We start from the raw sequence: 19709 nt of genomic DNA on the forward strand, positions 1-19709 counted from the left end.
TAAAAGTACTAATCTTTTTTTAATGAATAATTAGTGGAGAAAAAGTGATCATTTGATTAGGGAATAGTTTTGGGAGATTATTTATTTTGACCAGTTGAAATAACCGATCAATTTTACAATTTCAGTGTTAAAGAAGGAATCACAACATTGGTCTCAACTCAATTAGACAAACTGGCACAACCAATTCAATTCCATTCAGTATTAGCATAACACAAACTCTTTAAGTTCTTGCATAATAAGATGGCAAGAAACTAAAGAGGGAAAATTGCTATGTAATACATTTCTAAACATCTCAATAATTGTGGCATCTCAGTCATCCTGGAAAAATGCAGCTGATGCTGAAACTCAAACGAGGAATGCGGAGATAAACCTATATGCAGATTAAGGCCTCCATTTGATTTTAGAGATGTGGACAGAGCAACGAGGCCTAGCTCGAAACCTTCAAGCCAAAGTAGTTCGATCAGTCTTCTCTCATGTCAGTCTTTCGCCTGGCCTGAGATGCCAGCCGGACATCTCTTTCTCGCTCAAACTCCCGGTAATCAGCACGCTGCAAGAAAGAAACTTTGTCCAGATACTGATTTGAACTTTTCTTGTACGCATCGAGTTCATCTTCCATGCCTTTGTTTTCTTCCTTGAACTCACCCCAGTCCATCTTTGTCTTGTCAAGGACACTGAGTTTAGGCTTCTTTTTGATCTGTTCTAGAACAGCATCAACAGCTGAGACAGTGCCGGCTACACCTTTCCCTTTCTCAGCTGCCTCTTTCGAGGCAGTATCAACGAGTTTCCTTACTTCAATTTCCTCACCAGCAAAGTCTCGAACTTCAGTAACCTACCAAATTGACAAATTACACAATCTAGTAAATGATACGAAGTGAAGGAACATATGTTGTGACATAGATATCTGCTGAAGTTCGGATCCATCAAACACAGCATTTAACTTTTACAAAGATCTTCTAAAGTGATCATATGATGATGTGGAAGTAATAGTTGAAACTTGAAACGCCCAAGTAAAAAACATGATTAGAACCTACGAAGTGGAATTCGTAGAAAAGATGCTAGAGCAGAAAAACAAACCTCCACTTTTCCCCTTCCTGTAGTAGCTGAAGCAGCAGCAGCATCCTTAACTGCTGAAAGAGCGGCAGCAGCAAGTTTTTTTGCTTCCTCACTGGAACTATTCTCACTTGTTATGGCACGCTTTCCCAACCCTTGTACAGGAGATGGTGTCTTAGTTGATCCCAAACCGAGATAATTCATCCAACCCTGAAAGATAGGGCGGGTGAGGGAGATTCCTCACTGTCAAAGGTTTTAGTCAAGGTAAACAAATTTTCTTCACAATTTACTTAAAGAAACAAACTTTCCCAAAATCAGCACAACCACCCCCCTCACTCTTCGGGAACTCTGCTCTGTAACGTAAGCATTGTCTCGCTCTTTATGACCATTATTGACCAGAGATCAATCCATGGAATTGATTTCAATGTAATATGTATGCATTGAACAAAATACACAAGAAGTAGCATAGTAGTTCGCGACTATTGAATTGTAAAATGATAACAGAAAATGATTGTGTGAAGACTGAAAGACAACTAGTGTGCAATATTGCAAGTGGTTTGATTCAGCGGTCACATATCTAGATATTCTAATTTTTGCCTAGTAAAGATGGATGAGTGTAGTAGTAGAGCTGTTTCTCACTGTTGACGACTTCTGCACCGAACTTCCTCGAGCAGACTTGCTTGTGTTTGGACTCCGGATATCCAGAATACCTTTAAGAGATTTAGAAGGCACACCTTTATTCATTTGCTGCCACACAGCATCTACACGAGCTTTTCTCTCTGTCATCAACAAATTAAATCAGTTTGTCTCAGAGAATCTCTAATGCAATATAGTGAAGCTAATACCATAGGTTAAAACAACAGGGGATAAGAGATTGGACAAAGAGAAACAGCTCTGCTAAGTACTAACCCATTTCTTCAGGCTGAGCCTCTGAAACTGGAGCAACATCTTGTTTGGACTCCGTACGACACTCCTCCATCTTCACTACACATCGCGAGATAAAAAAAATTGGAATAACTATACGTGTGACAGTTGAATTAAACCTTTTAATGTTACAATTACAATTCAACAACCACAAATTACTATACTACTTCCTGTGTATTTTGTTCATTGCATACAGATCAAATTCAAATCAGCTCCATGGACCGATTTCCGTACAATAATGGCCAGAGAGAGAGAGAGAGAGCTTACGTTACAGAGCAGGGCCGCCGGAGAAGAGGCTTCGTGGCGGTTGAAGGAGACGAGAGGCGGCGGCGCAACGGCAAAAGAAATTAGGGCTGAAAGAGGGAGAACGGAAATTGGGAATTGATGAGACGGAGCAGTGATACAGTGACTGTGAGAGAACTAAAGTCAAATAAAAAAATTAATAATAATAGTATTATGATTTATAAAATACATAAAGAAAAAATAATTAATAGGAGAAATGAGGATAAACTTTTTCAATAGGAAAAAATGTGCATAAAAAAATAGTATAACGTGGAAAGTGTGAATTTTCAATAAAAAGTGAATCTGACTAATTTTTCAATAGGACATTAGAAATGAGGATAAACTTTTTCAATAGGAAAAATGTTCAAGCTGTCTCGCTCCATTTTATAATTCAAAAGAAAACATTAGAAAATGAGGATAAATTTTTTCAATTATTTAAATAGTTTCCTTTTCATTCACATCATCATCTATCTTATTAATATTAATTCAATTCATTAATATTTTTTTATTAGTTTATCAATGATTATCCAATCATATCATTATATATTTATTTTTATATTATTTTGAACAATAATACTATTATTTCAAATATTTAATAATTGCACGATTAAATGTATAAAAGAATAACAAATAATAAACTAAAATAAAAATAAGAAAAAACAAAAAACATAAATTACACAAATTGAAATACGAAATTGTAGATCCTATGTAGTAGTAGAAATTGGTTTTCAAAACATATGATAAAGAAAGATTATATGAAGAGAAATGATAAAAGAAAGATTATATTGGGCCGGGCTATGTTTCCCAAACCCGAGTCAAGCGTGCTGTAAGGCTGGGAAATGGGCTTTGTTGGGCCAAACTGCTTCATAGCTTTAAGCTGAGATGCGGAGATTCTAGGCGGTAAGTGTTGAAATGCTTGAGTGAAATGTTTGATGAAATGCTTAACTAAACACTGTTTGATGGAATGCTTGAGTGAATCTCGTTTGATAAAATGCTTGAGCGAATCTCGTTTGATAAAATGCTTGAGAGTTGATCCTGAAAGCGCAGTTAACCAAAAGACTCAACAACTAGGAGGAATCAAATTGATAATTAAACAACAATCTTATATATGGCCCAATCTTATTGATGTACTACTATTGATATTGGTAGTTTCAGTCAGAAGTTTAGCTATGAAGCTAGCTTACATATCAGGAATCAACTTCATGACAGTTATGGAAAAGATATGCAAAATCCCTAATTTATCTAAACTAAATAATGATCGTATCAGCTGAACACACTCTCCTCCCCAAGATTTACTGATTTTCCGTTTTCGCTGTAGTATAAATGCCCTCTATCAGTATAACTAGTTGTTTTAATGGCGATGAACTTGGAAGGATCAAGGCCATGATCACCTGCTTTTAAACGATACACATACAATCAAAATAAATGATTAATTTCGATGAAATATATGTATGATGTATCCAATGATTAATTAAGAGTTGAAAAACAAAGGATTAGGAGAGAAAGGCACTCCAACACCAGTTGGGATGAAAGGCGCATATTTTCTTATAAGCCTTCAAAGATATTTTTTTAACTTTTTAAAGATAATTGAAGGATTAAATATTCCTTCTGTTCCACCCAAGTTGAAATATTCTAACACCAGTTGGGATGAAAGGATACAAAAATTCTCGATAAGTACTCACTCCATTCCTAGTTATTTAAGTAAGTTTTATTGATATGGAGACAAAGAAAAAAATATTTAGCATGTTAAGTTAGTAGGTAATAAACTATAAGAAAATTTAAATGTAATACTAAGTGACCAAAGAATAAAACAGAAAAAAAATGTTACTAATTTTCACTAAAATTGCTTCATTTGATTTGAATCAAGAAGCTATTGTGTATCTTCAATAACTAGCCACCTTTATAGATAGATTTTACTACTCCTAGCCACTTCAAAACTTCATAAAACACTATTCATTTCAAGCATTTCATCAAACAGTTCCTGGCCCTGAATGTAAGGGCACAGAAATATACAGATACACGAAGCAGTATGGATGAGAATCAACATTGTCGCATCGCTAGCGCGTGGGTTACTAACGCAGGCCGCAGAGGTTGATGCACTTGGAAATGCAAATAGATGTCTGTTTGTGTAAATTGGTCGGTGGAAAGCTGTATTCAAAGATAAATAAAAGTTCTCCGTAGAAAAGCTAAGGACATATCTTGAAAGCTTCAAAACCATTGGGAATATATGCATAATTATGTGTGTGTTCCTATGTAGACATATTTCAGAAACTCGAGTAAATATGTAGCCCTGAAATACCCAGAAAGTGTTTGGTGAAATGCTTCAACGAATATTGTTTGGTGAAATGCTTCAAGCTGTTTGGTGAAATGCTTCAACGAAAATCCATTTAACCTAAATACTAAACAACTTCGAGTAATCAAATTGATAATACAAAAACAATATTAATCTTATTAATGAACTACATTTGATATTCATACTTTCCGTTACATGACAGAAGTTTAGCTATGAAGCTAGCTTGTATAATATATAGAAATCAACTTCATCACGGTTATTGATGACTGGAATAAAACGGCATGGGACGTTTAGACGAGGGCCTTAGTGGATTTGATAACAAAATGGAAGTTGTAAGAATTGATGGCTTTGTAAATACCATCATCCTGGTGAGTGTAAGAAACAGTGCCATCAGTGGAGCTACTGTCTTGCTGTGTGTAAGAATAAGGAATATCGATAGTGCCCCTTGTCCCCGCATACTCGATCGTAGCCGTACTCCTTGCAGGTAGAGAAACCGAACCCGAAGCCATAACTGATGTGGCGGTAGTGGTGGTGTCCGCCCACTGGAGAGTGGAGTTTATATTAAAACAGACTTTGATCGCTCCATCCACAATAAATGGGACGCCCGCTTTGATGGTGGTTTCCACCCCTGCTGTCAAAGAAGAGCTACGACTAAAACTATAAGATTTCTGGTCTTTATACGTAACCTGAGTAGTTATAGTAGCCTCCTGGTTGCCCGTGTTAGTAACAGAGGATGCGCATGCAACATAAGGCACTTCGTTGTATATCCTGGCGTCCTGCATCCGATATCTGACGTTGTAGACGTTTCTATGTAACACGAGCTCTTGCACCACCAGTCTTGCTTCCTTGGTGATGTTCTGGACGGCCGCAGTTAACATGTCGCGCTTCCCTATAGTTGAGAGACGTGAGCAGTATTGGTTGTTGCCCGCATTGCAGAGTGCAATGGTGTTGTTGTTTTGAACTTTGACTGGCCAGAAGAGAGTGTCGCGGTTGTTAGAGGAAGACTGATTGGAATCGGCCCATATCCAGCTAGGACTGCGCCTCCAAAACTGCCCCCTCCAGTGATCGGACGTTATCCGGACATATCCGTCGGGCATGAGATAAACCTTGTGGCCAGATGACCACTCATTAGGATCATTTGATGAGAACTGCATGTAGTTGTTCCCGTCCTTGGATATTCCTCTAAGGTACCTGAATATATATATATATATATAGGGGTGCGTTAAAATGACAATACTCTTAAAATGACACTGTAACACCACACTAGACTGTAATATTATATATGCTAGACTGCAATAGTATAAACGCTAGACTGCAATCTATATCGGGAAAAATTGCAGTCCGTGAAAATTTATCCTTGAGCAATTTTTATGATTGCCACATGGCAGCTTATTATTCGTCCACATATACAAATGATTGGCTAGGAATGGTGGTATGGTGTTACTTTAAGAGATGTTGTCATTTTAACACAATCCTATATATGATGAGGGTGCGTTAAAATGACAACACCTCTTAAAGTGACACTACGACACCACGCTAGTCTGCAATAGTATAAACGCTAGACTGCAATCTATAGATTGCAGTCTAGCGTATTGGATATTGCAGATGAGAAAAATTGCAGTCTAGCATATTGGATATTGCAGTCCTTGAAAATTTACCCTTGAACATTTTTTATGATTGCCACATGGCAGCTTATTATTCGTCCATATGTACAAATGATTGGCTAGAAATGGTGGTATGGTGTTACTTTAAGAGGTGTTGTCATTTTAACACAAACCTATAGGGATGTGCCTAAAAAATAACTAATTTTAAAGTTACAACGTACATCTGATCTCGTGCTGCCATGCGGTATGAAACATGCAATATGGTAAACACTAAAATGCAATATACATTTGTAGAAGCTATAGATGGATTTCGCTAGATTGCATTTTAGTTATAGGCTGATTGCATTTTGTATTGTTGAGTTTTACATTTTAGATATAGATTGTTTAATTTGCATTTGTTACAATCGAAATTTTCCAAGAGTTTTTGTTAAAATTGTATAACAAAATTGATGCGAATAAAAAATAAATGTCAACTACCGCAGGAGGAGAGAAGGGGTGTGTGAGTATTAGAGAGGATGAAAGAGGAGGAGAGAGGGAGAGAGAATTAGAGACGATGAGATATGAGAGAGTAGAGAGGGTGATGAAATTAGGAAGGAAGAGATGAAATTGACGATGATGTTGCCACATAGTGGTGTCCGGCAGATCAATCCTCATGTACCTATATATGTATAGTATTTCCTCCATCCATGAATAAATGTCCCATATTTGACCGGATCGCATTTGTGGATCTTTTTATATTTTAATTTTATAATAAAGTGTGAGTGAAAAATGAGACATTTAATGGCGGATGGTGAGAGTAATACATACCCATTAGATGATAATAACAAGAATATGTAACAGTACCTGCCGTTGTTCCCTTTAAAAGCCACGTGGGCAGGCAGCTTCACCAATGTACTCCAATCCACATAAGTTAGGTGACCTTGCGTAACCGAGGCTCCAACCTGCACGGAAAGGCCCCAGTTCGCCACATCTACCATTACACGCCCACCGGTCGGAACATGATTCAAGTAAAACACACTTGCCGCCAGACCAGGCGCCTGAAACGGCTGAAACAACGTGCATGAGGGATCCTTTGTGTCTTCCACGGGTTGCTTCAACTCAGCAACAACGACGTTGTTGTTTGCCCGCTTCGACCAATACTTGTTGGAATTACTGAATCGGAGGTGAACGTAGTTGGCGTTACTTGTTGCTCTTTCGACATCAATCTTCACAAGCGTGCTGAACACACTCTGCTCCCCAAGAGTTACTGACCTTTCTTTTTCGTTGTAGTGTAAATGACCTCTACTAGGATAACTAATTGTTTTAATGGCGATGAAATCTGGAAGCATGAAGCCCATGATCACCTACCTGCTTGTAAACATGTGGAGTACATATTAATATTATGACTGTTGGCAAATGAAAAACAAACAAGTTTAGTATGCAATTAATAAACAAGATTATGGAAGAATCTAACCTCTAATTCAACTATTTTCCAATTCGGGTTGATCTGGCTCCGTGAATCGCCGGGGAGTTCAGGTGGTTTCGGTTTAATTAGAAGATAGAGAGAAGAGAGCTACTCACACAAACTTATACTACTACTCCATATTCTTTAATCTTTTCTATATTCTGTGAGTTTTCTATAGGGGTGCGTTAAAATGACAACACCTCTTAAAATAACACCATACCACCATTCCTAGCCAATCATTTGTACACATGGACGAATAATCAACAGCCATGTGACAATCATAAAAAATGCTCAAGGGTAAATTTTTTCAGCCAGCAATATCCAATACACCAGAATAATATTTTTTTATCGGCCAGCAATATCCAATACGCTAGACAACAATCTATTGATTGCTGTGTAGCGTTTATACTATTGCTGTGTAGCGTTTATAATATTGTTGGATACATGATGTCACAGTGTCACTTTAAGAGATATTGCCATTTTAACACAAACCGTTTTCTATATTCTTTAATATTTCTATATTCTCTAATTAAACCTTTATATATTCCTTAATCTTTTCTATATTCTTTTAACTTTTTTATATTCTTTATACTCCAACTTTGCTATATTCTTTACTTTTCCCCTGTCTTTAACTTCCCAACGTAGTCCTCGTAAAGATTGGGGTCGAATTGGTTTTCAGCTGCTAGAAGAAAACCATCCCAAGTCTTCGATTCAACATTATCCTCCCAATAGGACATCCACTCTTCCGCAGCATCGTCAAACAAAAACGACGTCAAATATAAGCGACCGTGAAGGAAGAGGACTCAATTAAAGCACGAGTCGATAGAGTTTGAGTTCCCTATCGAATTTTTTGTAGAGCACACACAAAAACGTTGAACAATAAAGAAAGATTCTCCTAGTTGGAGTGCTAGGGTTTCGAAAGAAAGTTTTAATCTTATTTCTCAATGAAATGGGAATTCTACCATACTTGTCTTGACAATTCGACTTGGGAAAGAATCAATAAGAAAATCCAAGATGATTTAACACAATATATCCTAATTAAACAATAGTTCTTTATAAGTAAACAAATAAAAAATAACCAAAAATTAAAGATATCTTCTATAACAACTAGTGACCCGTGTAATCTTCGAATTTCGATGAAATCTGGAAGCATGAAGCCCATGATCACCTACCTGCTTGTAAACATATATACATATTACAGTAATATTTCTGCCTAAAGGAAAATTCCGTCGATAACTTTAAGACTGTTGGCAAATTAAAAACGAACAATCTCATGGAAGAATCTAACCTCTAATTCAACTATTTCTCAAGTTGGGTTGATGTGGCTGACCAAATTACCGCGAATCGCAGTGGAAGATAAGAGGGAAGAGAGCAACTCACACAAACTTACACCACTACTCTATATTCTTTAAACTTTTCTATATTTTCTTTAAACTTTTCTATATTCTCTAATCTTTTCTGTATTCCTTAATCTTTTCTATATTGTTTTAACTTTTTTATATTTTTTATATTCCAACTTTTCTATATTCTTTACTTTTCCCCTTATCTTTTTTCTTCTCCTTTTTTCCTACTTTCGATTCACCTCTTTTCTCTTGTTTTATTTCGTTTTCTATTCCCTTATAAATCACCTTCACTAATCTTTTAAAAACACTCACTACACGATTTTTGTATTAACTTATTTAACTAAAACATGCACAAAAACAAAGGGTGTCAGTGCAGCCTGTAACCCGTGTCCTAACTCAAATAGCCCGCTATATTTAGAGGATTAGGGTTGAAAATTTTTAGTTTGATACTCCCTCCATCCCCGATTAATTGTCACTCTTTGACCAGGCACGGGTTTTAAGAAATGAAAAGAAAAGTTGGTTGAAAAAGTTAGTGGAAGGTGGGACCCATTTTTTATTATTGGTTTTATAATAAAATGTGAGTGAAGTGGGTTAGTGGAATGTGGGACCTACTTACCATTCATGGTAAAAAAGAAGTGTGACAATTATTGAGGGACGGACCGAAATGGAAAAGAGTAACAATTAATCGGGGACGGAGGGAGTAACAAGCAAGCTTAACTAAAAATAATATTACTAAAATACTTAACCCTATCTTATGTTATTTTCATCCATCTCACTTTCACCTCAAATTTCATTCCCAATTAAGTTTAACTACACCATTAGGCATGTATCCTTAGATGATTTGAATAAATCTATCAAATAGTATCATGAACCACTAACTCAAATATTTGCTCCAGATGGGTCATGGAGTACAAATTAGAGTTCATTTAGTTTGATATTGATGATAAAAATCTAATCATCATCACCTAAGATCGCATAATCATTAATGCATCAAGAACTAAATCTCACAGATAAACATACCAATATGACCAAAACCTAATGCTTCTCAATTCGACATTGTATCAACGTTTAAGCTACAAAAATAAGCTAAGGTTGTAGAAATACCTTGAATTAATAGTACCCGACGATGCGACGTGAATGAGAGTTGAAAATTAAGAAAGCGGTTGAGGTTAGGCTATGGGGAGTGGACGATCATTTTGGCAGTGAATCCCCCAAATGGAGTTGATGGTATATATATATGGTTTCATATTTGTAATATTTTATTATATGGCTAGACTTATTGGACCAATAGAAATAATAGCATCTTTCTATGGAATCTTCTAGTTTATTCTTTAAAAAGTTGAACAACTAAGAATCTAAATTCTTTTTCCAATTTATGAGTATTAATACAGTTCAATTTATATTTCAAATGAGAGTTATTGTAGATAATTACTCCCTCCGTTCCTCATTAAGTGTCAACTTTTGCCATTTCAAGTCATCCCCATTAAGAGTCCATTTTCACTTTTTTTACCATAAATGGTATGTATAGGCCTCATATTCTTCATTTTTATTATAAAACAAATATATAAAAGTGAGACTCATATTTTACTAACCTATTCAACCCAATTTTCATTATATTTTTTAAAATCCTTATTTTCAAACATTACTTTTTGGGCATTACATTATTGACGAAAACGTCGGTAAAGCCGTAAAGCCCATTTTTTTTGCAATGCAGCAAGACTGCTAGAGTACTGCCGTAATACTTCCTCCGTCCCACTCAAGATATCCACATTTTTGAGTTACACGAGATTTTAGGAGCAGTTGTTAGGTGGATTAAATAGAGAGGAAAATGTAATTGAATATTTTAATAAATTATTTTTAAATATAGAAAATGGACATATAATTAAATTCTCTATAATCAAAATCCATATAGTTCAATTTGGAAGAAACTGTCTTTCAGTTATGGCACAACAGTTAAAGATCTGTTTCGACGCCATCGCCGACCTTAAAAAAAAAAGAATTCTACACAAAATCTGATATCTAAGAATTCGATTCCTTGAATTCCAAAGCATGAGCATTCCGATTATTAGAGAACCATCAATAAAGTGGTTTTGGTACCACTTATTGTAATAATTGAATGAACAGCCTCTCTGTAATATAAGTCAAAGGCGGTTTGCAAGCGTGAAAAAAATGACCTAAAATGTATGTTTTTATTATGTTCAATTGTTATTAAAATTGATAGATGGAAAGTTGTATCCAAAGATGAATCAAATGCACTCTAGATCTGTATATCTAAAAGTCATATCTTTACAATTCCAACACCAATCTATATAAGATTTTTTTTCTAGATGGGTCCATTTCCGTTAATAATAATCCAATCACTATTCTTTTTTCTATCTAGATAATCATTTTCCTTTTATAACTTTAAATCCAACTATTGGTTAACCGGAGGTTATAGCCGTAAAGTGTTTGATTAAATGCTTTAATGAAAAGTGTTATCAGATTAATGATCAAACCCAATCTCATTGATTAAATACTGTTGATATTGGTAGCTAGATATAAGAAATCAACTTCATTACGTTATTGATGATTGGGAAAATCGGCATGGGATGCTCAGTCAAGGCGCTGAGTGGATTTGATAACAAAGCGGAAGTTGTAACAACTGGTGCCTTTGTAAATACCATCAGCCTGCTCAGTGTAAGAAACACTGCCATTGGCGGAGCTCTTGTCTTGCTGTGTGTAGGAATAAGGAACATCGCAGGTGCCCTTCGTCCCGACATATTGTATCGTAGCGGTACTCCTCGCAGGTACAGGAACCGAATTCGAAGCCATAACTGATGTGGTGGTGGTGGTGGTCTCTGCCCACTGGAGGGCGGCGTTTATATTAAAAGAGACTTTGATCGCTCCTTCCGCAATAAAGGGCACGCCAGCTTTGATGGTGGCTTCCACCCCGGCTGTTAAAGAAAAGCTACGGCTAAAAGTATAAGATTTCTGGTCTTGATACGTAACCTGAACAGCCATAGTAGCCTCCTGTCTGCCGGTGTTAGTGACAATGGATGTGCCCGCCACGTAAGGCAGCTCGTCGTATATCCTAGCATCCTGCATCTGATATCTGACGTTGCAGATGTTTCTTTTGGACACGAGCTCTTGCACCACCAGTCTTGCTTCCTTGGTGATGTTCTGGGCGCCCGCAGTTAACATGTCGCGCTTCCATCTGGAGGAGAGACGAGAGCAGTATTGGTTGTTGCCCGCATTGCGGAGTGCAATTGTGTTGTTGTCGTCTACTTTGACCGGCCAGAAGAGAGTGTCGCGATTGTTGATGGAAGACTGATCGGAATCGGCCCATATCCAGCTAGGACTGCGCCTCCAAAACTGGCCCCTCCAGTGATCCGATGTTATCCGGACATATCCGTTGGGCATGAGATACACCTTGTGGCCGGATGACCAGTCATTAGGATCATTTGATGAGAACTGCATGTAGTTGTTCCCATCCTTGGATATTCCTCTGAGGTACCTACATGGAGATGATCAAAACAAGAATACATCTAAATCCATAAATGCAGCCTAAATCTTAGCCCTTGGATTAGATGATCTAATGATCAATAGTTAACCAAAAATGCAGAAGGTCGTAATTAAACAGTTTTTGGTCATATTATAAGATTTGGGTTTAATGTCAAAAATAAATTAATAATGATCTAAAAATGTCCTACGCATGATATTGTTCTGCGTTTCTGTATTTAAATCTAGTATTTATATGCATGAATGGGGATGTGATCAAATACGAACTATTTTAATGTGCTGCTACTTGCTAATGATAATATGTAACAGTACCTGCCGTTATCTCCTTTGAAAGCCACACGGGCAGGCAGTTTCACCAATGTACTCCAATCCACATAAGTTAGTATACTGACGCAATCTGGGGGGTTTTCCCTCACGTAAACGTCCCAGGTCCTGAAAGCTACCGACACACGCTGACCGGTCGGAACGTGATTCAATGAAAACAAACCTGCCTCCCGACCAGGTGCCTGAACCGGCTGGAACAACGTGCATGAAGGATCCTTTATGTCTTCCACGGGCTGCTTTGATTCAGCAACGACGACGTTGCTGTTCTCCCTCTTCGACCAATACCTGTTGAAATTACTAAATCGGAGGTGAACGTAGTTGGGGTTTCTTGTTGCTCGTTCCACTTCTATCTTCACGAGCGTGCTAAACACACTCTGCTCCCCAGCATATACTAACCTTTCTTTTTCGTTGTAGTATAAATAACATCTACTAGTATCATAAGTTTCTTGAATAGCAATGCAATCTGGAAGCATGACGCCCATCATCACATAGCTACCTGCTTGTAATATTTCTGACTAAAGGAAAATTCCGTCGATAACTTTAAGACTGTAGGCAAATGAAGAAAAACAAAAAAGTCTAATACGCAATAAACAAGCTCATACCTAATTTAAATATTTTCCAAGTTGGCTCAATCGCGAATCGCTGTGGGAGGTTTCGGTTTTGGACTTCGGAAGATAGAGAGAAGAGAGCTACTAACACAAACTTAATGCTACTACTCTATATTCTTTAAACTTTTCTATATTCTCTAAACTTTTCTGTATTCGGTTGCTTTTATGTATTCTTTAAACTTTTCTATATTCCAAACTTTTCTATATTCTTTAAACTTTTCCCCTTCTTTTTTCTTTCCTTTTTTCCAACTTCGGTTCACCCCTTTCCTACTCCTCCCATCCCACAATAAGAGTCGTATTTCACTTTTTGCATAAATGGTAAGTAGGTCTCACATTCCACTAACTCACTTCACTCACATTCTATTATATATCAATATAAAAAAGTGGACCACATATGCCACTAACTTTTCTAACCCATTATTCTTTACATTTCTTAAAATCCGTGTCCACACTAAATATGACTCCTATTGTGGGACGGAACTGGTGGAGCATTATTTTGATGACTCGTTTTCAAATTTTCTTTTATTCACCTTCACTTGTCCTTTTATAAACACTCACTACACGATTTATTTTTATCAACTTATCTAACTAAACATGGAAAAAAATAAGGGATGTTAGTGCAACCTGCAACCTCTGTGCTAACCCGAATAGCCTGCAAAAGATAAAGGGTTATGATTGAAAAATTTTAGTCAGATAATAAGCAAGCTTAATATTACTAAAATACTTAAACCATATCTTATCTTCACTTTCAACCATCTCACTTTCACCTCAAATTTCATTCCAAATTAAGTTTAACTACACCATTAGACATGTATCCGTAGATAATTTGAATAAATATATCAAATAATTTCATGAACACTAACTCAAATATTTATGATCAAAGTCTAATCATCACCACCTAAGATCTCATAATCTGATAACCATCAATACATAAAAAATTAAATCTCACACATAAACATACCAATATGACCAAAACCCAATGCTTCTCAATTCAATATTATATCAACGTTTAAGCTACAAAAATAAGCTAAGGTTGTAGAAATACCCTGATTTAGTAACGAAGATGTGAGTACCCGATAATGAGACGTGAATGAGGGTTGAAAATTAAGAACACGGTTGAGGTTAGGCTATGGGGAGTGGACGATCATTTTGGCAGTGAATCCCCCAAATGGAGTTGATGAAGGTATATATATATAATATACGGCTTCATTTTTATAACATTTTATCATATGGCTAGATTTATTGGACCAACAGAAACAATACATCTTTCTACAGAATCTTCTAGTTTATTCTTTAAAAAGTTGAACTAAGAATTACAATGCTTCTTCCAATTTATGAATATTAATATAATTCATTTTATATTTCAAATGAGAGTTGATATTACAATGATATTACATCAAATGTTAGACCCGTCCGAGGATATATTTTTAAAGTACACGGACCACGTTGGTGTTATTGCATAGTTAGGGGGCAGAATTTGTAATTCTCTGTTTTGAGAAAGACAGGAAATGATAAAAAACAATAAGGAGAGAAGACTATCGAAATTGAAAATAGAAACGCTGATTGATTAATTTGCTTTGATCTTGTTTGTGTGATTCTTTGTTGAAATGCATCCCCTCTATCTATGGATGAAGTAGTTAGCATGCTTATTTTTTTAAGGCTTCAGAGTTAAAACTGTTTAATCCCCAAACCCGGGTCGAGCGTGAAATGTGGGCTTTCGATAATGGGTCTAGGTCCGACTTGGCCCGGGCTATGTGGGCTGTGTTGGAGGTGTAGAAATCGGTAAAGGGAATTCGTTCTATTCAGTGTAAAAATGATACAGTGTTTACAACGTTAAATAGACTAAGGAAATCTACATATGGTAAACCTAATTACAATTATTGCTACTCTATTTTCGGCACAATATATTCCCATATCAATTTCATATCTTCTTCCTGATTTCGTGCGATATTATTCTGACACTCCCCCTCAAGCTAAGCAACAGGGTTCCCAATACTTAGCTTACACAGTACTTCTTGAAAAGATTTTGAATTTACCGCCTTCGTCAAGATATCCGCCAATTGATCCTCAGACTTGACATAAGGCATTTCCACCACTTTTGCTTCAATATTCTCCTTTATGAAATGTTTGTCAACTTTCACATGTTCGGTTCTATCATGTTGAACCGGGTTCTCAGAGATACAAGGTAGGACAGGTCGGAGGTCCAATTCGGTCATCAGTTTCCGCAACCATAATATCTCTGTCAGTCCACTCTTAATTCTTCTGAATTATGCTTCTGCACTAGACAGCGGTACTACTTTCTTCTTCTTGCTTCTCCATGTCACAAAATTTCCTCCTACAAAGGTAAAATATCTGGCAGTCGATTTCCTATCATTCGGATTGTCTGCCCAGTAAAACCGTGTATTTCCATGTGCCCATGTTTTCCAAACATGGGTCCATGCTCAGCCGTACCCTTCAAGTACCGGACAATCCTCAAGACTGCCTCCCAATGTTCCTCTTGCGGTGCGTGCATGAACTGACTCACTACTCCCACTGCATAAGCAATATCTGGTCTCGTGAGGGATAGATAAATAAGCTTGCCAACCAATCTCTGGTATCTCTCCCTGTCAGTCTGCCTTGCACCTTCCTTTATCTGTAGTCCATGATTTTGTACCATCGGGGTATCCACTGGTTTACAATCAACCATTCCAGTTTCTGCCAACAAATCGAGCACATACTTCCTTTGATTTATAAAGATCCCTTTCTTTGACCTCAACACTTCAATTCCCAAGAAGTACTTAGGAAGACCAATGTCCTTCATCTCGAACTCATGAAACAAATTCTTCCTCAGCTCGGCTATCTCCTCTTCATCATTTTCGGTAATGATCATGTCATCTACATATATAATCAAACACGTGATCTTGTCGCCCCTTTTCTTGATGAATAGAGTGTGGTCTAAGTTGCTCTGTTTGTACTCGTATTTCTTCATCACTTCTGTGAATCTCCCAAACCATGCTCTCGGTGATTGTTTCAGTCCATACAACGTCTTCTTGAGTTGACATACCTCTCCATCTAAAAAATCTTGCGAGAAACCCGGCGGCGGCTCCATGTATACTGGTTTTGGTAATTCTCCGTGTAGGAATGCATTGGTCACGTCAAACTGATGAAGTGGCCAATCCTTATTGGCGGCAATTGAGAATAATGCCCTCACAGTGTTGATTTTTGCCACAGGTGAAAAAGTCTCATCGTAATCCACACCATACGTCTGGGTATACCCCTTTGCCACAAGTCGTGCCTTATACCTTTCTATCGTTCCATCTGGCCTTTTTATTGTAAACACCCATCTGCATCCAACTGTCTTCACCCCTTCAGGTAGTTTGCCTCGTACCCAAGTCTCGTTTTTCATCAACGCCTTCATCTCAACAAACATTTCTTCCCTCCACTTCTTATGTTTCATCGCTTTTTCGGCTGACTGTGGAATTTCCTCCTCTTCATACAGTGCGGCTTCAAAAGCTCGAGCCGTTTTTGTCAGATTTCCTTGCACAAAGTTCGCCACTCCATATCGACTCTTCTTCCCAATTTTTTCTGGAGTACCTCTTCAGTGGAACTCCCCTTGTGATCCGAAAGAGAAGCACATATCTCCCCGTGTCTCCATCAATTGTGTTGTCCTCCTCTCGAGGTTCTGTACCAACAAGGTCAGTTGTAACGGGAATCTCAACTTCACTTGGTTCAGAGATTACCTCGGATATCGTCAGAGGAAGATCACAAGGACGTGGATGAGATTGCTCTTTTTGTGGTGAGACATGCTCGACGGAAGTGACAACTGGATCTGTTGGTTCTACGATCGAGGAGCTTGGAACCGGCACAACCCAACTTAGATAGTCCTCAGAACTACCTTGATCACTCTCCCCCTGACTACTAAGATGGGTATGGTAAAAAAGTTTGGTTTCTAAGAAGTTACAGTTCATGGTAGTAGTGATTTTCTTGGTGATGGGATCGAAGCATATATACTCTTTTTGGTTTGTCCCGTACCCCACAAAGACACACTTGACTGCACAAGAGGAGAGTTTAGTTCTTTCATGTTTCAGAATATGAGTGTAAACGGTGCATCCAAAGATTTTAGGTGGAAGGTTTAGGTATTCAAGGATGTTTGTTTGTTTGGATAGTATATCAAGAGGGGTTTTCATGTTCAAGATTTTGGTAGGAAGGCGATTAATGAGATAGATGGAGCTGGCAATGGCTTCGGGCCAAAAAAGTTTGGGAACTCTGGATTCGATCATAATCGCCCTTGTCATCTCTAGAATTGTTCGATTTATCCTTTCAGCTACCCCATTTTGTTTAGGTGTATAAGCACAAGAGGTTTGGTGAATCACTCCCTTTTCCTTACAAAACTGGGTCATAGTTCACAAATTCCCTCCCATTGTCGGACCTAAGGGTTTTGATAGTAGTATGAAATTGTGTTTGGACAAGTTTAAAAAAGGATGCAAATTTATCAAAAACTTCAGATTTGTGTTTCAAAAAATAGATCCATGTCATTGTAGTACAATCATCAACAAATATCACAAAATAACGAAAGCCATTCCCACCAAAAAATGGCGCGGGACCCCAAACATCAGAATGTACCAAAGAAAACATAGATTGCATACGAGTATTTATGGGTTTAAAAGTCTGTCTGTGGCTCTTTGCCAAAACACAAGTTTCACAATAAAAATCAGAGGGGATAGAAAGGTTCGGATAAAGCAACTTAAAATAATTAGGAGACGGATGTCCTAGTCGTCGGTGCCAGAGCCAAGTCTCCTGTTTCGTGGATCCGTGAGCCAGCATTGCACTTCCAGTTTGAGCTATCTCATCTACGTAGTAGAGCCCTTGTCTCTGAGTGCCACGCCCAAGAATCTTCCTCATCTGAATATCCTGCAGAATGCAAAAATCGGGATACATTAGAATAGTACAATTTAATTCTTTCGTCACATGACTTATAGGCATCAGTCTCTGAGCTAAAGTCAGAACATATAAGCAATTTTTGAGCCGGAGTGTAGGTGATATTTCAATTGTGCCCGACCCTACAACTGTGATTAATTCCCCATTTGCAGTTTTAATATACGACTTTGTGTCCTCACTAAAGTCAAGAAAATCCCCTTTTTCTGGAGTTATAGTATCAGTCGCCCTACAGTCAAATATCCAACCCTTCGGACTATTATCAGAGAAATCATATACATGAAATGCAGCGGAAATTTTTTGCAGGGTGTAAATCTATTTTTTGACTCAAAATTGGGGTCAATGTAAAATTTCGAAACAGTTTGGGGTTCAATTTTAAATTTCGGACAATCAAGGGGGTGAAATTTAATGGCATGGGTTCTATTCTCATATTTCACATTCTTCTGGGGTAAAAAATGAGAATAAGAAAAGATGGACCTAAAACCAAACCCTTTACCTCCTGAAGCGGCGCCGCCTCTGTTCTCCTTCTTCTCGGCGAAATTGCCGATACCTCGTACATTGCCGCCGACCGGTGGAGCCTCCTGATGCACCCCCGACCCTGCTCCGGTTGATTCCCCATGATTCCAGACTTCATTTCGCCGTGGGGTTCCATCTCCATTTACCCCGACTGCCAATTTTGCTCTGCCTTGAGTCGTCCTTGATTTCTGTCGTTCTTTCCACCAATCTGGGTATCTAACTCGTTTAAAGCATGTCTCCCAAGTGTGTTTTTATTTGCCGTAGTGGGAACACCAGAGTTTCGATGTATCAGGGCGGTTTCCCGGTCGGTTGGCGGTGGCAGAGCGCGTCGGCGGTGGTGGACTATTCCGATGTGGTGGTCGCCGAGCCTGTGCAGCGAATCCGTGTCCGATTCCCCCCCCCCCAAATGACGAATCGGCATTGCCGTTGGCTTCTCCGGTGGGTGAGGACGACGCCGGTGGCATGATTCGACGTCGAGCCACCTCCGTCTTCACCCATCCGTAGGCTTGCTCAACTGACGGGGTTGGTTCCTCCTTCAAGATGTCCCTCCGAATTGAATCGTACTCCTGATTCAATCCAGTTAGAAATTTGATCAGCCGTTTCTCATTCGAATGTGTTCGGAACTGATCGATTCCTTTATCGCAGCAGCTAATCGGTTGCTTCTGGCTTCTGTCAATGCCGATCCACAATCCGTGAATCCTCCGGTAATATGCTTCCAGATCAAGGTTTCCCTGTTTGATGTTTATTACCTTCTCTTCCAGGTCGTAGATGTGGTACTTGTCGGCTTTACTTTCTAACGTCACGGTGAGACTGTCCCACAGTGCTTTGGCGGTCAGATGGTGTGCGAAATCAGCAACTATATCGTTCTCAATGTTGTCGACGATCCACGAGAATACCACTAGGTCGTTC

General features: G+C 38.1%; 3 protein-coding genes across 11 annotated transcripts; all 3 read right to left on the reverse strand.

Moving 5' to 3' along the window:
- Window positions 1-162: 162 nt before the first annotated feature.
- Window positions 163-2401, reverse strand: LOC125203573 (craniofacial development-like protein). The gene is made up of 5 exons (XM_048101954.2): window positions 2242-2401; window positions 1960-2034; window positions 1690-1829; window positions 1075-1260; window positions 163-829 (listed from the first exon to the last, which is right to left on the reverse strand). The coding sequence occupies exons 2-5, from the start codon at window positions 2027-2029 to the stop codon at window positions 461-463; spliced, it is 765 nt and encodes a 254-aa protein (XP_047957911.1). The 5' UTR covers window positions 2030-2034; window positions 2242-2401; the 3' UTR covers window positions 163-460.
- A 2281-nt stretch (window positions 2402-4682) lies between these two features.
- LOC125204688 (uncharacterized) lies at window positions 4683-10160 on the reverse strand. Of its 4 annotated transcripts, none has more exons than XM_048103395.2 (4): window positions 10045-10160; window positions 7607-8339; window positions 6997-7500; window positions 4683-5740 (listed from the first exon to the last, which is right to left on the reverse strand). In XM_048103395.2, the coding sequence occupies exons 3-4, from the start codon at window positions 7488-7490 to the stop codon at window positions 4840-4842; spliced, it is 1395 nt and encodes a 464-aa protein (XP_047959352.1). In that variant the 5' UTR covers window positions 7491-7500; window positions 7607-8339; window positions 10045-10160; the 3' UTR covers window positions 4683-4839. The 4 variants fall into 4 exon arrangements, with proteins under 4 accessions (XP_047959352.1, XP_088918072.1, XP_088918073.1 ...); XM_089061946.1 differs by having other exon boundaries at window positions 7607-8769; XM_089061947.1 differs by having other exon boundaries at window positions 7607-7639; window positions 10045-10144.
- A 1318-nt stretch (window positions 10161-11478) lies between these two features.
- LOC125203862 (uncharacterized) lies at window positions 11479-14554 on the reverse strand. 6 transcript variants are annotated; one of them, XM_089061945.1, is made up of 5 exons: window positions 14416-14554; window positions 13365-14022; window positions 13159-13258; window positions 12751-13047; window positions 11479-12433 (listed from the first exon to the last, which is right to left on the reverse strand). In XM_089061945.1, the coding sequence occupies exons 3-5, from the start codon at window positions 13245-13247 to the stop codon at window positions 11533-11535; spliced, it is 1287 nt and encodes a 428-aa protein (XP_088918071.1). In that variant the 5' UTR covers window positions 13248-13258; window positions 13365-14022; window positions 14416-14554; the 3' UTR covers window positions 11479-11532. The 6 variants fall into 6 exon arrangements, with proteins under 6 accessions (XP_088918071.1, XP_047958323.1, XP_088918070.1 ...); XM_048102366.2 differs by having other exon boundaries at window positions 12751-13258; XM_089061944.1 differs by having other exon boundaries at window positions 12751-13273.
- Between the last annotated feature and the right edge of the window lie 5155 nt (window positions 14555-19709).

This window comes from Salvia hispanica, chromosome 6 (assembly GCF_029641045.1).
Source record: "Salvia hispanica isolate PSC_SH4W2 chromosome 6, Shi_PSC_v1, whole genome shotgun sequence".
NCBI classification, from domain to species: domain Eukaryota; kingdom Viridiplantae; phylum Streptophyta; class Magnoliopsida; order Lamiales; family Lamiaceae; genus Salvia; species Salvia hispanica.